At 44.3% G+C, this 22193-nt stretch overlaps 1 protein-coding gene across 4 annotated transcripts in view; it reads right to left on the bottom strand.

Moving 5' to 3' along the window:
* Positions 1-2275: 2275 nt before the first annotated feature.
* mtmr12 (myotubularin related protein 12) overlaps positions 2276-22193 on the bottom strand; it is a 100029-nt gene continuing 80111 nt past the window's right edge. For 3 of the 4 annotated variants that reach the window (XM_038790707.1, XM_038790710.1, XM_038790709.1), the window contains 6 exons: positions 17987-18054; positions 14572-14741; positions 12067-12237; positions 9206-9364; positions 7704-7760; positions 2276-4663 (listed from right to left, as the gene is read on the bottom strand). In XM_038790707.1, the coding sequence (XP_038646635.1) occupies positions 4082-4663; positions 7704-7760; positions 9206-9364; positions 12067-12237; positions 14572-14741; positions 17987-18054 (1207 nt within the window). In that variant the 3' untranslated portion in view covers positions 2276-4081. The remainder of the gene's footprint in view (positions 4664-7703; positions 7761-9205; positions 9365-12066; positions 12238-14571; positions 14742-17986; positions 18055-22193) is intronic. The other variant, XM_038790708.1, reaches the window with a different exon arrangement.

The following is a 22193-nucleotide window of genomic DNA, read 5'->3' as shown; positions in this document are numbered from 1 at the left end:
TCGAATTGCAACAGGACCAAAGATTTAAATGAATATGGTAGCAAAGATACTGTCATGTTTCCACCAAAGTACACAAGATACACCCATTATATACATTTAGTTCTGATATCAGTGCCACAATATAAAAAGTACAACTCACTTTGCAGTGTGCTTAAATTATAATTTCCCACTGTTATATTAACAAGGCACAATGAAGCGATTTGATATAATTTACAGTATGATACAGTATAGTTAAGGCTGTTCGTAATCAGTTCAGTAGTCAAAATCTCAATTTAAAAAAATCAAAGATTGATCAATGTATGGAAACACAAAAGTTGCACACTTAGAACTACCATATATCTCATACAATCAATGAGACACCAATTGCATTGTCTTTTCAATAAAAACATTTGTGGTATATAACATTTTCTAATGATAGGTTTGTAATGATGTAGGACAACTGAAGTGGCTGAGAATTTTAAAAAGGCGAAGATTTATTATACTTTCCATAAATAGATAATGGAGTGGAGGGGTTACTCTCAGCTGTCCTCCATTTCTAAATAAAGACGCAATTTTCTTGGTTCTCCAAATATACATGTCACATTTGAGCTGGAAACTCAAAATGTTCATCCATACAAATGTAAATTTATGATTTAATTTTGGAGAAAAACAAGTCAACTATCTCATTTTTCTCCAGATATTGTAATATATTGGCACCGTTCAACAAACATAGCTGATGAACTTCCATTAACCCATTTCTTCCATTCACTTCTATTTTATACACACCTGAACCCTTTAAAAAAAAATGATAACTTTTTGGTACATTACACTGTCAGGATGTCAAATCCATTCAACATATTGTCAAATTCTATGTATAAAGTAGCAACATAATCTAGCCACAGTTTGTGTAAAAAAAAAAGTTTCCGATTATAAATTCTGATTAAAGCTTTAGGTTATAAAGTGATTTTCTGACTACAAACCACTTTATTTGCATCTGTACAAAGCTTAAACTATGCATATTCAGCAGATTCAACTGAAAGATGGAAAATATTGCTACCAAAAATACTTAATATTTCAGTTTATCCAGATACAAGGAAAGCTCCCCAAAATGTAGATCTTGTTCACACAAGTTTGAATGTTTTCAGGCAAAGTTGTGTTAATTTTCCAGTGTTTCCAATATTCAAAAGCACATCTTGGAGAAAAAGGTCAAGCAATTAACAGGTCTTCATTTTGTAAAAATGAGACAGAATACATTTTGCAAATACAAAAAATAAATTAAGGGAAAAAAAGTGAGGTACATTGTAAAAATCAAGAGAAAAATTTCCAGTTTCCAAAATAAGTGAGTTAGCATTTCTACTTACTTCTCTGGTTTCGCAAGAATATTAATGTGTGTTGAGATTTTATACCCAAATAGAAACATAGCAGGCACCCAAACAATGATTCTGGCAGCCAAAGACCGAATCTGAGCAGTTAGTGCAGGCAAAAAATCTACACAATTTAGAAGGGTCACAAACAAGTACGATAGAGCAAGTATAATAGAACAAGTAGACAGTATAATAAAGGCCTCAGTGCTGAACAGAGGAACTGTCAAATATATCAAACAGTTTACTCTCAGGTATTAAGCAGTTCGGAAACTTAAAACATCACAAAAGAAAATATATTGCTTTGAAAGTAAAGCTCAGACATGCCTCCTAGTGGTGGGTTATGAAGCAGTGTATACAGATAGTCAAAGCCCTCTTGACCAGAACAAAACATATATTTTTTAAGCAAAACAAAATAGGTGCAACGTTAATAGATGTATAATTTATTGTGTTTCCTTTCGAGACCATGCAGGAGCCATTCAATCGCACATTGTGATAACGCCTTTGCAACACCTGTGCTAGCTAATTAATATTCATTTAACATAGAATTTACAGTGCAGGAGACCATTCGGCCCATTGAGTCTGCACAGGCCCATGGAAAATCACCCTATCCAAGCCCACACCTTTACCCTATCCCCGTAACCCAGTAACCCCATCTAACATTTTTGGACGGCAATTTAGCATGGCCAATCCACCTAACCCACACATCTTTGGACTGTGGGAGGAAACCGGAGCACCCAGAGGAAACCCATGCAGACACTGGGAGAACATGCCGACTCCACACAGACAGTGACCCAAGCCAGGAATCGAACCTGGGACCCTGGAGCTGTGAAGCAACTGTGCTATCGCGCTGCCGGTAATCTTCACAAGTAGTTGATGAGAATGAAATATTGCCTATTCAATGTTTCAACTCTTAAGGCAACCACAACCTAGAATTAGAACTATAAATCACTCATTAGTTTTATTAATTATAAACTTAATACCTTCAATGCCTTATAGGGATCAGGCCAATTTAGAAATTGGACCAACAGCAAAAGCATTGAACTTAGAATGTTACGGGAACTTAAGATTTTACAGTACAAAATAGGCTTATGGCAACTTTAAATTTCATAACTATATGGTGCAAGAGAACAAGTCAGTAGTCAGATTCTGTCCATCATTGAAGGATATTCAAGATCAAATATAAAATTAGTTTTAGCCAACAACTGCATCAAATCCAGAATACAAAAATTCAAACTAATTTCCAGGAGAGTGAGACAGTCTAAAAATTCTCAATGAAATATTTTGTTGGATTTAAAATTTAAAAATCCAAATTTTCTTCTCAGACCGCCTGAACAAAACTATGGAAGAAGCCAGCACTTAAGTGACGCTCTTTAGATGTGAGTTTAGGCAAGAGTCATTTGATAAAACACAATTTTGTTCTCACACAATGCCCACACAAACTCTCTCCACAATGGCTTACTGGTTAGTAACCAGGGCAAGAATTCTAGTTGATTTTTCTCTCTCCACCTCTTAAGCACTAACTGGTACTTTCAGCTGATTGCTCAACATAGGTTGGTAGTAACGTTTAATCTGTAGGACCCACTCTGCAAAATTTATAGAGGAACCTGCTATGGTCGTGGTATCCAGGTCTTTGTTTTAGTAGGGTATCTGCATTTGTGCCAGGATTTTGAGGGACCCTATTTGAAGTTTTAACATCTATGTTCTCATATGTGTGCCTACAATGCAAGCTGACACTACTAGCTCACAATGTGGGTTGGGAACTTATTCTGATGAGGCAATATTGCTAAAAACAAAGTGCTACAAAATTCAAACATAAGTTCAAATTAAAAAACGAGCACAAATAAGGTGAATTTGCCATAACTTCGAGGCTGCACTTCCAGAGGTCATGAGCTGCAAGTATCACTAGGGTTACAGTTTAAGGATAAAGCTATCCGTTTGTTTAACTGAATCTTATCCTACCTGTGATTTCAACAACTATTCCTCGATTAATCATTGAACACTGCAAATATTTCCCTGTGAGGTGCAATACTATTTGAAAGCTTGTACTTTTGTCATTTATTGACAAATTGTAAATTTTGTCCCTTTCCTAGTTTTTAAGCTTTTTAATTCTTACTAAATGGGGAAGGGAAATGGGGTTTGCAGTACATCCATTATGAATGCAAACCCAAATATAAGTTTGCATTATGCGTGAGAAACTTTAATCAAACGTATATGTAGAATTTCCCCAAAACAGCCCCAAAAACAGTTGTAAAATATCCAGACTCACCAACTGAGTCATGCCATTTCCCTCCACCATGTAAAAACCTCCTATAATATAAATAGCACCAGTAATGAAGGAGATGTTTTGTTTTACTATACATTTTGGCAAAATCTGCACTAGTATTTGGCTTCGAAATTACTTCGAATCAACCGGCTTGCTAATAAGTACACATGCTCATAAGCAACCTGCTTTAGGTCAAAATAGTTCAGGAAAACAAGATCACTGAACCAGCAGTTTGGATTTTAGTCTCCTCACATAGGCACAGACTTTGGTTCAGAGACCATTTGCAGTTTCAAACCTTTGCTAAACAAAATCTGAAAACAGGAATATAGACGAGAAAGCAACTTAAACTCATGAAACACTTGACTGGTGTCATTGGCATGCAAAAACAAACATTCAAAATAAAGACTTGCAACATTGGTAAAGTACCACAGCCAAGAATAAAACTGAAATGTTATGGGGGGGGTGGAGATCTATCCTATAGCAAACCCAGATCTTCCTCGTCGTCTGGCAAATTCTCCATTGACCCAAAGCTCATTGAGAGATTTGTAGAGACTGGAATGCGAGGCTTTATGGATTGCCTACGTAGTGTACCAAATGGAAAAGTTGAAGAAAGACGGCTGCTCTGGTGAAAAGGTGTGAAGACATCAGTGTTTGGAGAGCTTGGTTGCCTTTTGAGTAAACACTGTGATACTTTTGTCTGTAAGGTTTTTATCTCATCTATAATTTCACAGGCTTTGTTCAGAGTTGTTGTCAAACCACCACCCGGTATTTGAACCTCCGGAATCCAGCGCAGGTATCGCTGGCCCCAGATTTTTAAAGCAGGACCATCATGCAAAGGAAGGAGCAGTCCATGGTGATCAATTGGTTTACTGCACCAATTTTCATAAAACAGTCTGTTGTTAACGGAATGATCTTCAGCTGTGGGTGTCCACCTGCTGATCTTTTTGCCTAGAAAAGTCTTTATTAAGTGATCCGTCTCCTCTCTGAAAAACCCTTTTTTGGGTGAAGGCCTACTGTGATAGGATGGACTTGAAGGCAGGGACATCTGGCGTTGTGGCTGAGAAAAAAAAAAAATTAGAATTGGGTTAGCTATTTTTTCCACCAGGAAAATATAACTGAACAGGTTTTTAAATCTTGGAAACAAACAGTCACAATTTCAAATAGCAAGATTGACATGCATTAAGGTGGTCAAGAAACAGAAAATAAAGAATTGTACAGAGTAAAGATATGTAATATGAAATTATTTAAGTTGTTGAGCCATTCAGTAGCATTTTTCCTTTCAAGCAAATCAGCCAAAGAATGAGCATTTCATGCACCCAGGCAATTGGGGTGGGGGAGTGGAATTTCACTTCCAGGTAGATATGGCAAAACATTAAGCCCCAAAATCATTTGAATTTCTATATAAACAAGTGGTTTCCATTTCTGCCAATGCTATTCTCCCATCAAGTATTTCAGAAAGTTGTGGATAATATTTTAAGTTATTTGAACAAAACCAAAAAGGACAAAACTTAAGTTATACTTTCTGCCATGTGGTTTAGTTACACTTTCTGCCTTGAGGTTTGTATGCACCTATTTTGCGGCATCAAGGAGATGTTTTCCTTCTCTTCTCGCTGGAAGAGCCCACCATTTTTCTTGGACCTGGTTCCATGGATACCATCAGTCCTCAAAAAGCTCAACCAAAAAGCAAGCAGTCATTCTTCGTATGTGAGCCTAGCTAGAGTGTATCGATTAAAAAGAAAATAACTGGAATGAGGGGAGAGACAACAACAGTCAATATTGTAACCCATCCAAGATTAGCAAATCAGCACAGGTCCCAGCGAAACCTAGAAATGTTCTGGTCCATTTAGTGAAGTTCCACATTTATTTAGAGAGTGTGCATGTTGGAAAATAATTCATTCATTTTATATGAAGACATAAAACTGTTTTTTCTAAGAAATCTAATTTTGGCCCTGCATTTCTCTTTATCAGCTGAGCTTGGACAAAGGTAATTATTTTTGAGTTTTATAAATAAGAGCATAAAATACAAAAACAAAGTGGCTATGATAAATTTGTGCATGATCCTGGGTACTGTGTGTAGTTTTAAACATCCCACTGAAGAAAAGGCATAAAAGCCACCGAGTGCTTGTAGTTTAGATACGTCAGGATGGTATCAGGCAACAAGAGACAAGGGGCACAATCTAACAGAAATGTTCCTAATGTCATTTCCAACGCATCTGCCTGGGGGTTTCTCCCCTTCTCTGTCGGTGAGTTCCCAACCACTATCTAACCACACTTAGTCACTTTTTCAGGCCCTGGGGTGTTTCTTTCCAGGCTAGCCCAAGAATTTGTTTCATCACTGGGGAGCCAAACTCGTGGCCAGACCGGCTCCTCACAGGGTGGCCCGATCTCCAAGTGAGCTTGAGGGTAACCCCCCACATACGCACTTGGGCATTACACCCCCCCCCCCACTGAGGACACCCCACTATGGGGTCACTGAGGACCTGCTCTTTTCAGGCCTTCCCACGCACCCTTTGAGGCCCTCTTCTTTTTAGGACCCCCATCCTTCACCACATCACGCCCCCCCCCCCTCCAAAACTTCCACATCACGCCCCCCCCTCCAAAACTTCCAGAGGTCCCTTCATATTTCTCCCCCCCCCCCCAAAACTTCCAGAGGTCCCTTCGTATTTCCCCCCCCCCCCCCCATCCATCTCTCCTTTCATGGGCATAACCACCCTCAGCCCCTTACCCTTGGCAGTGCCACCCTGGCACTTCCACACTGGAATCCAGGAAGTGCGCCTGCCAACCTGGAAATGCCACTTAGGCACCTTGGGCAGTGTCACAGTGGCAGTGCCCAAGTGCCAGGGTGCGATCCTGCCCTGTCCCTGACCACCCCAGGGTCTACCAATGGCCTCCCTCAACCCCCCCCCCCCCAGGGTCCACCAATGGCCTCCCTCAACCCCCCCCCCCCCCCCCCCCCCAGGGTCCACCAATGGCCTCCCTCAAACCCCCCCCCCCCCGGATGTCGTTACGTTGGGTCCACGTTTGTGTGGACCAGTCCGAATCAGTGCCTGGCTGGGGTCGCCTTGGGGGGAGGGGAACAGATGCCGGGAGTTGGTTCGATCCATCTTCAGCAAGGTTAAGGACGGCAGGGTAGCACAGTGGTTAGCAGTGCTTTACAGCTCCAGGGTGTAGTTGCCTTAAGAGATGAAACATTGAATAGGCAATATTTCATTCTCATCAACTACTTGTGAAAATTACGGGCGGCGCGATAGCACAGTTGCTTCACAGCTCCAGGGTCCCAGGTTCAATTCCCAGTTTGGGTCACTGTCTGTGAAGAGTCTGCACATTCTCCCCGTGTCTGCGTGGGTTTCCTCCAGGTGCTGCAGTTTCCTTCCACAGTCCAAAGATGGCCATGATAAATTGGCCATGGGCTAATTGGCCATGATAAATTGCCCTCAAGTGTCCAAAAAGGTTAGGCGGGGTTACCGGGATAGGATGGAGGTGTGGGCTTAGGTAGGGTGCGCTTTCCAAGGGCTGGTGCAGACGTGATGGGCCGAATGGCCTCCTTCTGCACTGTAAATTCTACGATTCTATTCTTGTAAGACTGGGTCTGACCCATTGTGGATGGGACCAGATCACGACACCTCGCAAGATCTGCTTAGATCTTGCGGCCATTGGGGATCTCACCCAGCATTTACCAGCCGCATCCTGCTCTAATTCCAGCTAGCGCGGCTGGTAGATCACGCTCAAGACTTCAGATATTCAAACAATTTCCGCTCAAACAGAGATAGCCAGAAGTAGAGTCTTGGATTTATTAAATAATTTCAGACAATAAATTAAATCAAATGCTGGAGGGCTGGCACTGGGCTGAATGTCCTACATGCATCTTTGGAAAAGATTTTTAAAAAGGTAACTTGATGGTGTCTAAATTAATAACCATGGTTTTTATTACCACTGCTAATATTACAGGTTTAAATAGGATGATTACATATCTGAGCAATGGTTTTAAGAATTTAGGCACCACTCTACATGTAACTGAAATGCAAGTTTATCCCACATGCACCCTCCCAATCAAGTTAGTAGATGGGTGTGGCCAAAAATTGAAGACCTTAAAATACCTCTGGTATACCCATAACATTTTCCTGGACAATCTCCAAGCAGTTCAGTTCAGGGTCCTTTGATGATATGAATAAGGCAAAATTTACTCAAAAGATGATAAATATAGTTCAATAAGAACATTCCACTACTCTCACTGTTAATACATATGTGGCTACTTTTTGCCAGATCATTATTGTAGGCAGAAAACATTATTGCAGCTATATCCAATTAGGAAGCAACCATATACTTGATGTGGAATCTTTTGCTAGGTTTTCTTATAGAAAATATTTAATTGAAGCATTAATAATTGTAACAATTTTAAACATCAGGTTTCAACAGGAACAAAACAATATAACCAACACACCCAGCCAGTGACAAACCCCAGCCAACATGGCTTACACAAACTGCACCACCTTCCCCAGCCCCCCTTCCACCGACTTGCCTGCCCTTACTTGCCCCCACCCCCAATATTTCTCGAAGTCAATGTACAGGAATTGCCTCTGGGCAAACCCCTGCACCGATTCCTCCCCCCCCCCCCCCCCCCCCCCCCCCCCGATAAATTTAATTTCCTCAAGTCTGAGAAACCTTGCCATGTCATTTAGCCCATACCCCCAACTTCGGGGGCTCTGAGCCCCTCCATCCTAGTACAATCCATCTCTGGGCCACCAGGGAAGCAAAGGCCAAGACATCGGCATCTCATCCCCTGGGCTCCCGGATCTTTCGACACACCAAAGATCGCTATCTCGGGACATGACACCACCCTCACCTTTAAAAACTTGTGAGGTTTACTTTACACACATTTTTTAAAAAGGATACCCTAAGTGAGCTTGAGGGTCCCTCGCACCCTCCATCTAGCAATGCCCCCCCCCCCCCCCCCCACCCCACACACACACACATTGGCATTACTGCCAATCCCCCCACCCCCCCCAAAAGTGACAACACCCTGCTGTGGGCTCACTGAGGGACCCCCCCCCCCCCCTTCCCTTTTCAGGACTCACACAAGTGCCTTTACACCCAGACCTCACTGGCTCATTCACATTTGCTGATCTGGATGTCACCCAATGAGGAAGAGATCCAAATTGCGACGTCTCTCTAGGTTCGGTTGAATCTCGTGAGACGTCTCGAGTGTCGTAAATCTCGCAAGGAATTCAATGGCCTCATTGCGACAGCAAGTCGGGAGTGACGGGGCCAGTAAATTGCACCCAAGAATTCAGATGAATGCCTGATAAATCTTTGTTAAACACCTATTACAGAAAAAAAAAACAAGCAACTCTTCTTTTATAAATTGCAGACAGAACTTAGCTCATCTACTTGGCTATTTAGTCGGTAAGGTGCACACCATCCTCCAACCCCCAACAACAGCCCCAAAAACAAACAGACTTGGGCCAGGTCATTCACCATAAAGCTTTTCTACAACACTGAAGGAAACGGCAGGATCAACTGAGATTATTTTCTATGTCCCCATACCAAGATATTAACTATATATTAAGAACACAATCCAAATTAAATTTAAAATAATTACCTTAATACGTTGTGTTCTTCTAAACCGATCAGGTTTTGGCTTTCCAATGTATAGTGGATTATAAAAGAGTGCTTGAACAGAGTTCTCAAACTGGACAGACCATTCCCAAACACTGGGAAGTTTCAATGACCTACTTCGCATTCGCCGATCTTCATCAAGCTGCAAGACAGACAATATAGTGTGACCTGGCTGGCAAAATAGCATCTTCAACACAACCAAACTACTTGGATCAGGAGAGAAACAGAGGTCCACCCCAAGACATTATCTACTTGTACTGCTCTTCAGCAGCAAAACAATATATAGAGTGGTTATTCAGTAGTACAGAACAGGTATTGCAGAAAAAGGAAATGTCACAGATTTTTGGGCAGGGCAGAGCTAAGCCTTAATATTCCTGGATAATAGGTGTTTAGGCGAGAGACAGGAAAGGAAGGGCGGCACGGGCGCACGGTGGTTAGCACTGTTGCTTCACAGCACCAGGGTCCCAGGTTCCATTCCTACTCGGGTCACTGTCTGTGCTGAGTCTGCACATTCTCTCAGCGTCTGCATGGGTTTCCTCCGGGTGCTCCGGTTTCCTCCCACAAGTCCCAAAAGACGCGCTTGTTCAGGCAATTGGACACTCTGAGTTCTCCCTCTGTGTGCCTGAACAGGTGCCGTAGCGTGGCAACTAGGGGATTTTCACAGTAACGTCATCGCAGTGTTAATGTAAGTCTGCTTGTGACAATAATAAAGATTATTATTATTAGTGGTAGCATTGACTAAAGATGGCATTACAGTACTGAAAGTACAAAGAGGTGCAAGAATGATCAATTAGTTATAACGGGGGATTTCAATTATACAAAACTAGACTGGGATAAGAATAGTGCAAAGGAACAAAAAGGATGAGAGTCCCTGGAATATATGTCAAGATAATTTTCTGCATCAGTATGTTTCCGGTCCAATCAAAAGGACGGGCACGACTTCCGGTGGTGGCCATGGAGAAGTAGGTTGCACATTTGATAGTTCCCGCCTGTGACGGACTTTTGGACCTTTTCGCCCCATTTCCCCCCCGATTTTATGGGATAAATTGGTGAAGAGTGAGACAGTAAGGAGAAATCCCCCTCCGGTGTATGGAGAATTGGACCAGAAGTGGCTGTGAGAAGACAAAGTCCAATAAGGAAGACACAAGCAGAGCTGGTAACGCGGGACAGCATGGCAGGGCAGAAGGGCCGTGGAGAGACGGCACAGTGGTCGACGGAGCAGCTGGTGAAGTTTTTCTGGTAGGAAATAGGGGGGGGGGGGGGGGTGAAATACTGTTATTGGTCCTGTTTGGGTACACTCCCTCATTGTGGTGGGGTGAGGGTGCTGTTGCTGGTCCCGATTGTTGTGTAATTCAGAAAATTATCTTGACATATATTCCAGGGACTCTCATCGTTTTTGTTCCTTTGCACTATTACTGTGAAAGGGCTTTGTGCCCTTCTTGAGACGGCGGTTGTTGGGTGTCTTGACAATTCTTCTTCTCCTGGGGTCATGGGGTGTCCTCAGTGGCTGTTGATGTGAATCTTCTGGTGTTGGCGATGCAGGTACACTGCATTGGATGTGGTCAGAGAAGAGGCTGGTTGTGTTGCGAGTCTTGGCATGGTGTGGGTACCATTGGCGTCTCTGACTCCCATGTGAGTGTTTTTAGGGACATGCCAGGTCTTGCACTGTGGTTGGTACCCTGTTGCTCCTTTATGCTTGTGATGTCTCTTATTAGCCAGGATATCCTGAGAAGCTGAGAGAAGTTTCGATTGAGCAGCTTTCTCCCTTTTCTTCTTGGACTTGTGGTGGAGGGCGCGAGCCAGGAAAGCACAGATTCACGGCTATATCCTGGTCCCTATTATCCGGAAATCCTCTGCTCCTAGTAGTTTCCTTTTTTTATACCAACACTGTTAGTGCTCTGGGAAGTGCTGACCACATTGAGCCAGCTGTATGAATATTTACTGGTCTTCTCTGTATAAATGTGTGGAATGATGATCACTCTCTACTGTGCCCAAGTTCGGTTTTTCTTGCGCCTGGTGGTTATATGTAAAATATCCTCCGAGACCTAGTGCCCTCACATGTTTTTCCTGCAATTTTCTATTTCTGTTATTGCGGGGTTAAGAACCGGTGACTGGCTCCTGCTGAAGTACAGATAGGTCTTGTATCTGAGAAAAGGATGTCACATTGTATTATTGATGCCTCCGATATGGGTTGGAGCTGAGGGATATATATCCTGGTGTGTACCTGAACATGACACAAAGATCTATTCCTGAATTCCCGTGGGCGTGCGTACAATTGCTGCATGGGAAAGTGTGCACCAGTTCATATCCTTCTCTCCCTCATTCTCTAGAATATCCGCAAATACACAAGGAGGATTACACTGAACTGTATTGTTCTCCTGACCTCTTCTGTATTAATGTATGCCGAGACATTTTTGCTGTGCTGAACCAATCCGGAGGTTTTGCTGCGTTATTTGTTAAAATGGAAACATTAATAAAAATATATGTTTTAAAAATGTGTTCTATCGTTACAGTTCTGATAAAAGGTCACAACCCGAAACATTAATAACAATTCCTCTCTCCACAGGTGCTGCCAGACCTGCAGGATTTCCTGGTTTTATACGCAGTATTTTGCTTTTGTACGAGATGATTGATAACACCTTAGCGTTCTCGAAGATTATAACTTCCCTTTAGCATTGTAATAGAACTCAAACATATTTTTATTTATGCAAGCTTTAGAAATATATCTGAAATTAGTTGAGGAACCACAATCAGGTTTCGCAGGCATCATAAATCCGACAAGTCAACAGCAATTTGGGAACACAAGCAAAGAATCTGAAGACATTTTGTAACTAGAACACCTACCATTTGGTTATTATCCCTTTGCCATGGTGAATTGAACAGGAAGGTGCTAAAAATAGGGATGTACATGCTGTCAGACAATATAGTCATGTAGGTCTCTGTAAATTCAAAGGCTGGTGGATATTGCTGAAGTAACTGCCATACGCATTCCAAGAAGAGAAGAAATACTGGTGCCTTCAATTTATAAAAGAAAAAATTGTAATAAATTCACCAAAGCTTATATCTACTTTACAAATAAGATTAAAATGAAGATGCAATGACTATTTTTGGTCATTATAAACTCACTTGACTTCTGTAGATGAGACAAATGACTTAATTTCACAACTTCTCCAAAAAGGTGTTGCTATGGGAACATGTCTTTCCTACAGCTGCTTTTTCATGATATTGGGAACATTCTTTTTCCAATCCTACTTGTGTCCCCTTCTTTCTGGCACAACATTGCTGTATTGATGCCACTTCCTACTCTTGTTCCAAACTCCAAAACTTCTAACTTCCATCCCACCAGTCTCCACATTCAATGGATCATCCTCTGGCAATGTCATGCTGCTGGTGGTAAACCTCCTCCTCTCCTGCCCTTTCAGTATTCCACCTTAATCCACCCTGATTCACTCTTCAATCATGCACAACCCCAAACCCATTTCCCATGTAAACAGGAGATGCAACACTTGTCCTTTCACCTCCTCTATTCCTATTGCTGGGGCCCCAAATTACTTGTCTGGGTGAAACAACTACTTGCTTGTACTTCCTTCCAATTTAGTAAATGTCAGGTCACACTGGGCAGACGAAATACAAATTGAATGATCTTTGCTGAACATCTCGGTTGCGTCAGCAACCATAACAAAGCTCCCGATTGCTTGCCGCTTTAATTCTCCGTTACATCCCCACCTCTCTGGCCTTGCTGCAAGCTCAAAGTACAACACCCCATCTTTCTATTAAGCATGCTACTGCTTTCTGACCTTGTGATTTTAGACCTTACTCATCACTCCAATTTTCTTTCGGCCATCAGAATTTGGTAATGGCAGGTTGCACCACTTCCACTCCGTGGTTCTGATGCTACTTTGGGTGGGTATTCCCCGATCGACACAGCCAGGTGGGCCACACCCTTGGGGTTGACCGGCTTTACTTCTGCCACATTCCTGGGCCAGGGGAGCCTTTTTCTCCAAGACATTTCCATTACTTCACTCTTGCTCTGTTGCTGTCTTGTAACCATTTACACCTCCTATGAAGCCATCCTTTGTTTCTATAATTACTGCTATCCCATTTACAGTTTAATTATTCCTGGATTCACCTCATCAGAATTCTATTTTGTTCTTCTCATGTCTCTTTCCCAGGTTCTGTACTGGTTTAAAGACTGTTTCTCTAACTTTATCCAGTTCAGATGAAGAATCAACAACCCGAAATGTTAAATCAGTTTCTCTCTCCAGATACTACCAGACCTGCTAGCATTTCCAGTTACTTTCGGGTACAGGTTTTGCTTAAAATACATGATAACAGTACTGAAAACAAAGCATTTATTAAAGCAAAAGCTCTCTGAGTAATTTGTCCTGTTCTGATTATTAAAAAATGTAATTGTTACTTTGGCTGAAGGTTATGATTCAGGTTCCTTCCAGTAATACAGAAAACTACTTTTTACAAGGGATGGTTACTACAAATCTAAAAATCAACAGAACGCCTACACCACAGGGCGGCACAGTGGCAGAGTGGTCCGCACTGCTGCCTCATGGCACTGAGGGCCCGGGTTTGACCCTGGCCCACTGTCCGCGTGGAGTTTGCACATTCTCCCCGTGTCTGCATGGGTCTCACACCCACAACCTAAAGATGTGCAGGTTACGCTAAATGGCCATGCTAAATTGTCCCTTCATTGGAAAAAAAGATTTGGGTACTCTCAATTTATTTTTATTTTTTTAAAGAAAAAAAAAGAACACCTACATCACAAGTGGAAGAGCAGCTCCGAATATACTCTTCCTACTTCCCCAGTATCTCCTTCATTGTATACCCTAGCCGTGATCATCAGCTCATGCCACTTTGGAAGAAAGGGCGCAAGGAAGAGTTTGTAAATCAATTTTTAAAACATTTTCCTCCAAATTATACAAGAGTGGTATATCACTTCACACTGGTAGGCAGATGTTAGACGCAAGTCAATTTAAGTCTTCCGAATTGTTTTCCAATTAGCAAGTCACTTTAAATTTTGCAGCGGTCGTGCTCAAAAAAGCCACTATAACATTGAGAATTAATTTTCCACTTGGTGTAGTATACACAAAATTGGACAAACTCTTGACTTAATCCCATAAACTGAGATGCAGCAGCACACCAACATATTAAGCTTTTTATCCACGTCTTGCCTGACAGTTACAGAATCAACTGGAAACATTTTGCACAGAAAAATAACAAATTCCACTTAATATGTTACAAAACTACATTGCATCAACATTGGACACAGCTATCCAATTTAAATTTAATAGTGGTGAGCAAGCAATTACTGGTTTCTCTTAGTTGTTTCAACCTTACCTCTTTATCATTGTTTCGCAGAAGATTACATCGATCCAGAAAGCAATGGCAACCCATCACCCACTCCTTCTGAATTAAACTTTGGAAGCCAGATATTGTTCTAAAATGTGGGTCTATAATCACCTGGACTAGACTAGCAATGAGACAGCACAAATCAGAGCAATTTTCTTCTGTGTGGGGAAAAGAAAAGAACACACTTAATGGGTTCTCTAATTTGAAACAGAGAATTGACAACCTCTCAACACAATCCACCACTACACCCGGGAGATCAGGAGGAGGGGATTGGTAGGCTCCCGCTAAAGAGGGCAGTGAGGAGTTTTAGGTACCTGGGGGTTCAGGTGGCTAGGAGCTGGGGGACTCTGCACAAGCTCAATTTTACTAGGTTGGTGGAGCAGATGGAGGAGGAATTTAAAAGGTGGGACATGCTGCCGTTGTCGTTGGCGGGTAGAGTACAGTCCGTTAAAATGACGGTGCTCCCGAGGTTTTTGTTTTTGTTTCAGTGCCTCCCCATTTTCGTTCCGAGGGCCTTTTTTAGGAGGGTGAACAGCAGCATTCTGGGATTTGTTTGGGCGCACGGGACTCCGAGGGTAAGGAGGGTCTTTTTGGAGCGGGGCAGGGATAGAGGGGGGGCTGGCGCTGCCCAACCTCTCTGGGTACTATTGGGTGGCTAACATCTCGATGGTAAGCAAGTGGGTAATGGATGGGGAGGGGGCAGCATGGAAACGGATGGAGAGGGCATCCTGTGGAGGCACGAGCCTGAAGGCATCTGGTAACGGCGCCGTTGCCGCTCCCTCCAACGAAGTACACTACGAGCCCGGTGGTGGCGGCTACCCTCTAAATTTGAGGGCAGTGGAGGCGACACAGGGGGCAAGTGGGGGGCTCGGTGGAGGCCCCGCTGCGGGGGAACCACCGGTTTGTCCCAGGGAACATGGATGGCAGGTTCCTGGGGTGGCACAGGGCGGGCATTAGGAAGTTGGGAGACCTGTTTATTGACGGGAGGTTCGCGAGTCTTGGTGAATTGGAGGAGAAGTTTGAGCTCCCCCCAGGGAATATGTTCAGGCACCTTCAGGTCAAGGCGTTTGCTTGGCGACAGGTGGAGGGGTTCCCTTTGCTGCCCCCGCGAGGGGTAAGGGATAGGGTGCTTTCGGGGGTGTGGGTCGGAGATGGGAAGGTGTCTGACATCTACCAGGTAATGCAGGAGGTGGGGGAGGCGTCGGTAGAGGAGCTGAAGGCTAAGTGGGAGGTGGAACTGGGGGAGCAGATTGAGGAAGGGACATGGACGGACGCCCTGGAGAGTGTGAACTCCTCCTCCTCTTCATGTGCGAGGCTTAGTCTCATCCAGTTCAAGGTGCTGCACCGGGCCCACATGTCCGGATCTAGGATGAGTAGGTTCTTTGGGGGCGAAGACAGGTGCATCAGGTGTTCGGGGAGTCCAGCGAACCATGCCCATATGTTCTGGGCATGCCCGGCACTGGAGGAGTTCTGGAAGGGGGTGGCGAGGACGGTGTCGAGGGTGGTGGGATCCAGGGTCAAGCCAGACTGGGGACTCGCGATATTTGGGGTTGGGGTGGAGCCGGGAGTGCAGGAGGCGAAAGAGGCCGATGTTCTGGCCTTTGCGTCCCTAGTAGCCCGGCGGAGGATCTTGCTGCAGTGGAAAGATGCGAGACCTCCGAGCATGGAGACCTGGATTAATGACATGGCGGGATTCATTCAGCTGGAGAGGGTCAAATTCGCCCTGAGGGGGTCGGTACAAGGGTTCTTTAGGAGGTGGCAGCCTTTCCTCAACTTTCTGGCTCAACGATAAGGTACTAGGTCAGCAGCAGCAGCAACCCGGGGGGGGGGGGGGGGGGTGTTGTAGGGGGATAGTGTTTAAGTTAATTTGCTTATTGTTAATTTATTTTGTTGTTTATTGGGTTTTGGGGGGGGGGGGGGGGGGGGTTTGTTATATGCGTTGTTACGGGTGCCGGGGGGTGTTTATTATTATTGTTCTGTTGATATTGTTCTGCACAAGATAAAGATGCATGGCATTAAGGGTAAAGTAGTAGCATGGATAGAGGATTGGTTAATTAATAGAAAGCAAAGAGTTGGGATAAATGGGTGTTTCTCTGGTTGGCAATCAGTAGCTAGTGGTGTCCCTCAGGGATCCGTGTTGGGCCCACAATTGTTCACAATTTACATTGATGATTTGGAGTTGGGGACCAAGGGCAATGTGTCCAAGTTTGCAGATGACACTAAGATGAGTGGTAAAGCAAAAAGTGCAGAGGATACTGGAAGTCTGCAGAGGGATTTGGATAGGTTACGTGAATGGGCTCGGGTCTGGCAGATGGAATACAATGTTGACAAATGTGAGGTTATCCATTTTGGTAGGAATAACAGCAAACGGGATTATTATTTAAACGATAAAATATTAAAGCATGCCGCTGTTCAGAGAGACTTGGGTGTGCTAGTGCATGAGTCACAGAAGGTTGGTTTACAAGTGCAACAGGTGATTAAGAAGGCAAATGGAATTTTGTCCTTCATTGCTAGAGGGATGGAGTTTAAGACTAGGGAGGTTATGTTGCAATTGTATAAGGTGTTAGTGCGGCCACACCTGGAGTATTGTGTTCAGTTTTGGTCTCCTTACTTGAGAAAGGACGTACTGGCGCTGGAGGGTGTGCAGAGGAGATTCACTAGGTTAATCCCAGAGCTGAAGGGGTTGGATTATGAGGAGAGGTTGAGTAGACTGGGACTGTACTCGTTGGAATTTAGAAGGATGAGGGGGGATCTTATAGAAACATTTAAAATTATGAAGGGAATAGATAGGATAGATGCGGGCAGGTTGTTTCCACTGGCGGGTGACAGCAGAACTAGGGGGCATAGCCTCAAAATAAGGGGAAGTAGATTTAGAACTGAGTTTAGGAGGAACTTCTTCACCCAAAGGGTTGTGAATCTATGGAATTCCTTGCCCAGTGAAGCAGTTGAGGCTCCTTCATTACATGTTTTTAAGGTAAAGATAGATAGTTTTTTGAAGAATAAAGGGATTAAGGGTTATGGTGTTCGGGCCGGAAAGTGGAGCTGAGTCCACAAAAGATCAGCCATGATCTCATTGAATGGCGGAGCAGGCTCGAGGGGCCAGATGGCCTACTCCTGCTCCTAGTTCTTATGTTCTTATGTTCTTATGTTCTTATATATATTTTTCAAAAAATTCCAATAAAAATTATTTTTAAAAAAAAACACAATCCACCACCACCCCCACCCACCCAGTTAAACATGGTATTTAAAAAAAAAAGAGGTCCTGATTAAATAAAGTGGACAAACTGATTAACATAAATTAAAACCCTATGTTCCACATTATATCTCGTTTGATCTTCAACTATGCCAGTGTTGCAAGAACTCAACATTGAGCAAAAGAAAAAGTAATCCAACTCTTCCTTACCCACAAGCACCACAGATGTGCTATGCTCCAAGCATTCAACAATATCCAAGGCTTTCTTCAGACATTGTCTGTAAAAGGAACACAGCCCACATCTCATATACTGGAACACAATACATCAGGGTTATTTTTAAAATAAGCACTAATCTTAAAAATATCAATACCATCTTCCAGTTGTCCTTCAATTATTTTTATCACCAAAAGATAGCGGGTAGAAAAACTGACTGGACACAACTTGTGGGCACACTCAAATGAAGACATGAAAAACCAGTCCAATATTGGACCATAGACCATATTTCCTGCATAAGTTGTCAGCACCTGCTGCAACTCCAGAGAACTCACACATTTGGAGAGTAGGAATGTTGGTGCTTGCCTGTCCAGCAGTTCCAAAGTCAAGTTTGAGAAAGAGGGTGGGTGGCCAGTAAAATGGCAGTGGAGTCGGGAGACCATTAGTGCTGTTCCTGCCGCCACAAATAGACGTTAAAGATTTGCATTAGAAAAAAAACTTTAGTTTTAATTCACAGTCGCTAAACAATCCCGAATGGCACAGGTTTGATGTTTGCTTTGCTCAATTTCCATAAGGGGTCCTAAACAGGCATTAGGCCCCTCATTTACATATGCAGAAGGGAGGCAGTGACGTAGTGGTTTTGCCACTGGTCTTGTAATCCAGAGACCCAGAGTAATGCTCTGGGGTTCGAATCCCACCACTGCAGATGGTGAAATCTGAATTCAATACAAATCTGCAATGAAAAGTCTAATGATGACCATTAAACCATTGCAGATTGTCTTAAAAACCCATCTGGTTGACTAATGTCCTTCAGGGAAGGAGATCTGCCGTCCTTACCCAATTCTCAACTATCCCCCATTGAAACAGTCTAAAAAGCCACTCAGTTTAAGGACATTTAGGGATGGGCAACAATAATGGCCCAGCCAGCAACACCCACAAATCAAGAACAAAAATGGACATGGGAATGTATGGAGGTGGCTTCATGCAAGGGCACCAGTTTGGGGAGGTTGGGAACTGCGCCCCTACCGTCCCCGCCGGCACGGTACTGCACCAGCCCCGTGGTGTTGGTGGTCCTGAGGGTCTGGGGGCAATGGAGGAGGCATGTGGAAGCAGATGGAGCATCGGTTTGGTCTCCAATCTGTAATAATCACCGGTTTGCCCCGGGAAGTATGGATGGGGTGTTCCGGAGATGGCGGAGAACAGGGATTGAGAGGATTGGGGATATGTTTATAGAGGGGAGCTTTCCGAGTTTGAGGGCGCTGGAGAAGTTTGGATTGGCGAGGGGAAACAAATTAAGATACCTGTAGGTGCAGGACTTCCTACGTAGACAGATTTCAACCTTCCTGCTCCTACCACCAAGGGGGATTCAGCACAGGGTAGAGGGTGGGTAGGAGAAGGGAGCGTCTCTGACATTTACAAGGAACATATGGGGTCAGAGGAGACGCAGGCTGAGGAGCTGAAGCGCAAGTGGGAGGAGGAGCTGGGAGGAGAGATAGAGGATGGTCTATGGGCGGACGTGTTGAGTCCACCCGTCCACAACATGTGCCAGGCTCAGGCTGATACAATTTAAGGTTGTTCATCGGGCTCACATAACACTGGCCCGGATGAACAGATTCTTTGGGGTGGATGAACAGATTCTTTGAGGTGGAAGACAGGTATGCAAAATGCGCGAGAGGGCCAGCAAACCATGTCCACATGTTTTGGACATGTCCGAAGCTTAGGGGATTTTGGCAGGGGTTTACAGATGTCATGTCCACGGTGTTAAAACAAGGATGGCTCTGAGTCCAGAGGTGGCAATTTTCGGGGTGTCAGAAGTTACAGGAATCTAGGAGGAGAAAGAGGCAGACGTTCTGGCCTTTGTTTCCCTGGTAGAACGCAGATGGATACTACTAGCTTGGAGGGACTCAAAGCCCCCAAAGTTGGACACCTGGCTATCTTTCTCTGTCTGAAGAAAATTAAGTTTGCACGGAGGTGACAACCGTTCGTCGACTTCTTTGCGGAAAATTAATCGTCAGCAGATGGGGGGGGGGGGGGGGGTTTAAGTTTAGCTTAGAGTAAGGGGTTAATAAAGGTGGGACCCGTCAGGGAGGGAGACTACTTTTGCACTATGTTTTAGATTCATGTATATTGTTTATTTTGTTGTTGTTGGAAAACCAAAAATACCTCAATAAAATGTTTACTAAAAAAAAGGAACGAAAATGGACCAGCCCACCAGCAACTCCTGAAAAATGGCCTGACTGGATTTATTGTCATTTGTACTGAGGTACAGTGAAAAGTACTGTTCTGCTTACAGTTCAGACAGATTGTTCCATACATTAAAAAACAATGTGGAGATGCCGGTGTTGGACTGGAGTGAGCACAGCAAGAAGTCTTACAACACCAGGTTAACATTTTTTCCTTTGGATCCATGGTGAAGAATCACTGAAACGACTACACAACGACATCAATAATAAGTTCCATCCCATCATCTGACTCTCCCTGGACGACTCTCCAGAATTGGTTGCATTCTTGGACACACTCATCTCCATCAAGGACGGTCACCTCAGCACTTTGCTTTACCGCAAGCCCACGAATAACCTCACAATGCTCCACTTCTCCAGCTTCCACCCTAAACACATTAAAGAAGCCATCCCCTATGGACAAGCCCTCCGTATACACAGGGTCTGCTCGGACGAGGATAACAGACATCTACAGATGCTGAAAGATGCCCCGTACGAACGGGATATGGCGCTCGGCTCAGCGATTGACAGTTCCAACATGCCACAGCAAAGAAAATGTACCGACCTCCACAGAAGACAAACACTGAACACAACCGACAGTACTCTTCATCGTCCAGTACATCCCTGGAGCAGAGAAACTACGACATCTTCTTTGCAGCCTTCAACAAGTAATCGAAGAAGACGAACATCTTGCCAAGGTCCAGGTGAATGAAGAGGTATGTTCCAGAAACATATATATGGACAAAGATGCAAGACAATGCTTTGAATGTGGGCATTTGCAGGTAATTAAGTCTTTACAGATCCAGAGATTTGAAACAAACCTGTTGGACTTTATATATTTCTGGAACATACCTCTTCATTCAGCTGAGGAAGGAGCAGTGCTCCGAAAGCTAGCGATTTGAAACAAACCTGTTGGACTTCTAACCGGGTGTTGTAAGACTTCTTACTTTGTTTTACAAACCACAGAGACAAGTTACTGAACAAATTCACAGGAATCAGTTGATGAACTTTTAACACAAAGAATAAAGCATTTATGAAATTATGGGCGGAATTCATTGGAAAAATTTCTAAGTTCATTTGTGGCGGTTTTTAAAAAAAAGTTTCCTGCCAGCAGGTTCCCCACTGCTATCCAATGATACTTAGTCACTTTTTTGGGCCTGGGGAAATTCTCAGCAGTTACATTTTTTTTTGGCACTGGGGAGCTGAACTCTTGAGATCGCGTCGCTATTTTGAAAGGGTGCCTCGGTCTCTGAGTGAGCTTGTGGGTCCCCCACTGCCCCTACCCATGGACAATGTCACCCCCCACTGCACATGGACACTACCCCAGACCTCCACAAGTGAGGTCACACTGCCATGGGGTCCCTGGGGGTCCCCTCTTCAGGCCCCCCTATGCCACCTTACAGATCCCCCACTTCCAGGACCTCAAGCGTCACCCCCCCCCAACCTCCCAGAGGCCCCTACTTACCTACCATGCATCCCCCACCCTTCAAACAGTCCTCCACTCTCCCTTCATGGGAGGGGCCTCCCTCAGCCCCTGACCCCAGTGCCACCCTGGAACCCTTGCACTGCCACTATGGCACCCGGGCAGTGCTCAAGCCAGCTTGGCAGTGCCACACGGGTACCCTGGCAGTGCCATCCTGACACTACCAAGGTGCCCACATTCCAGAGGGAGGGTCAGGAAGCCACCCTGCACTGAACCCGACTACCCAGGGGTTTCCCATGGCCCAGGGAATCCTCCGGATACCTTTCCGCCTGGACCCCACAAGACAGCCCCCAGTGCTGGATGGCGCCCGGTTGTGGCCTCGCTGGGGAGGCCGGGAGATCCTGGGTAAACTCACAAAAGTTATTTTAAAACCAATTTCTGCAAGCGCCATTTCGTCCCGCCCCTTTTGGACGTCAGTCTGACTCCGACGCCTCGTGGTACTTGGAGGCGTGAAGGCTGTCGAGAAAGGCATGTGACGCCTCTTCTGGGATCTACCAGTTG

This window comes from Scyliorhinus canicula, chromosome 3 (assembly GCF_902713615.1).
Source record: "Scyliorhinus canicula chromosome 3, sScyCan1.1, whole genome shotgun sequence".
Classification (NCBI taxonomy): Eukaryota; Metazoa; Chordata; class Chondrichthyes; order Carcharhiniformes; family Scyliorhinidae; genus Scyliorhinus; species Scyliorhinus canicula.
The sequence above is the reverse complement of the archived record's forward strand: the minus strand, read 5'-3'. Positions and strand labels throughout refer to the sequence as shown.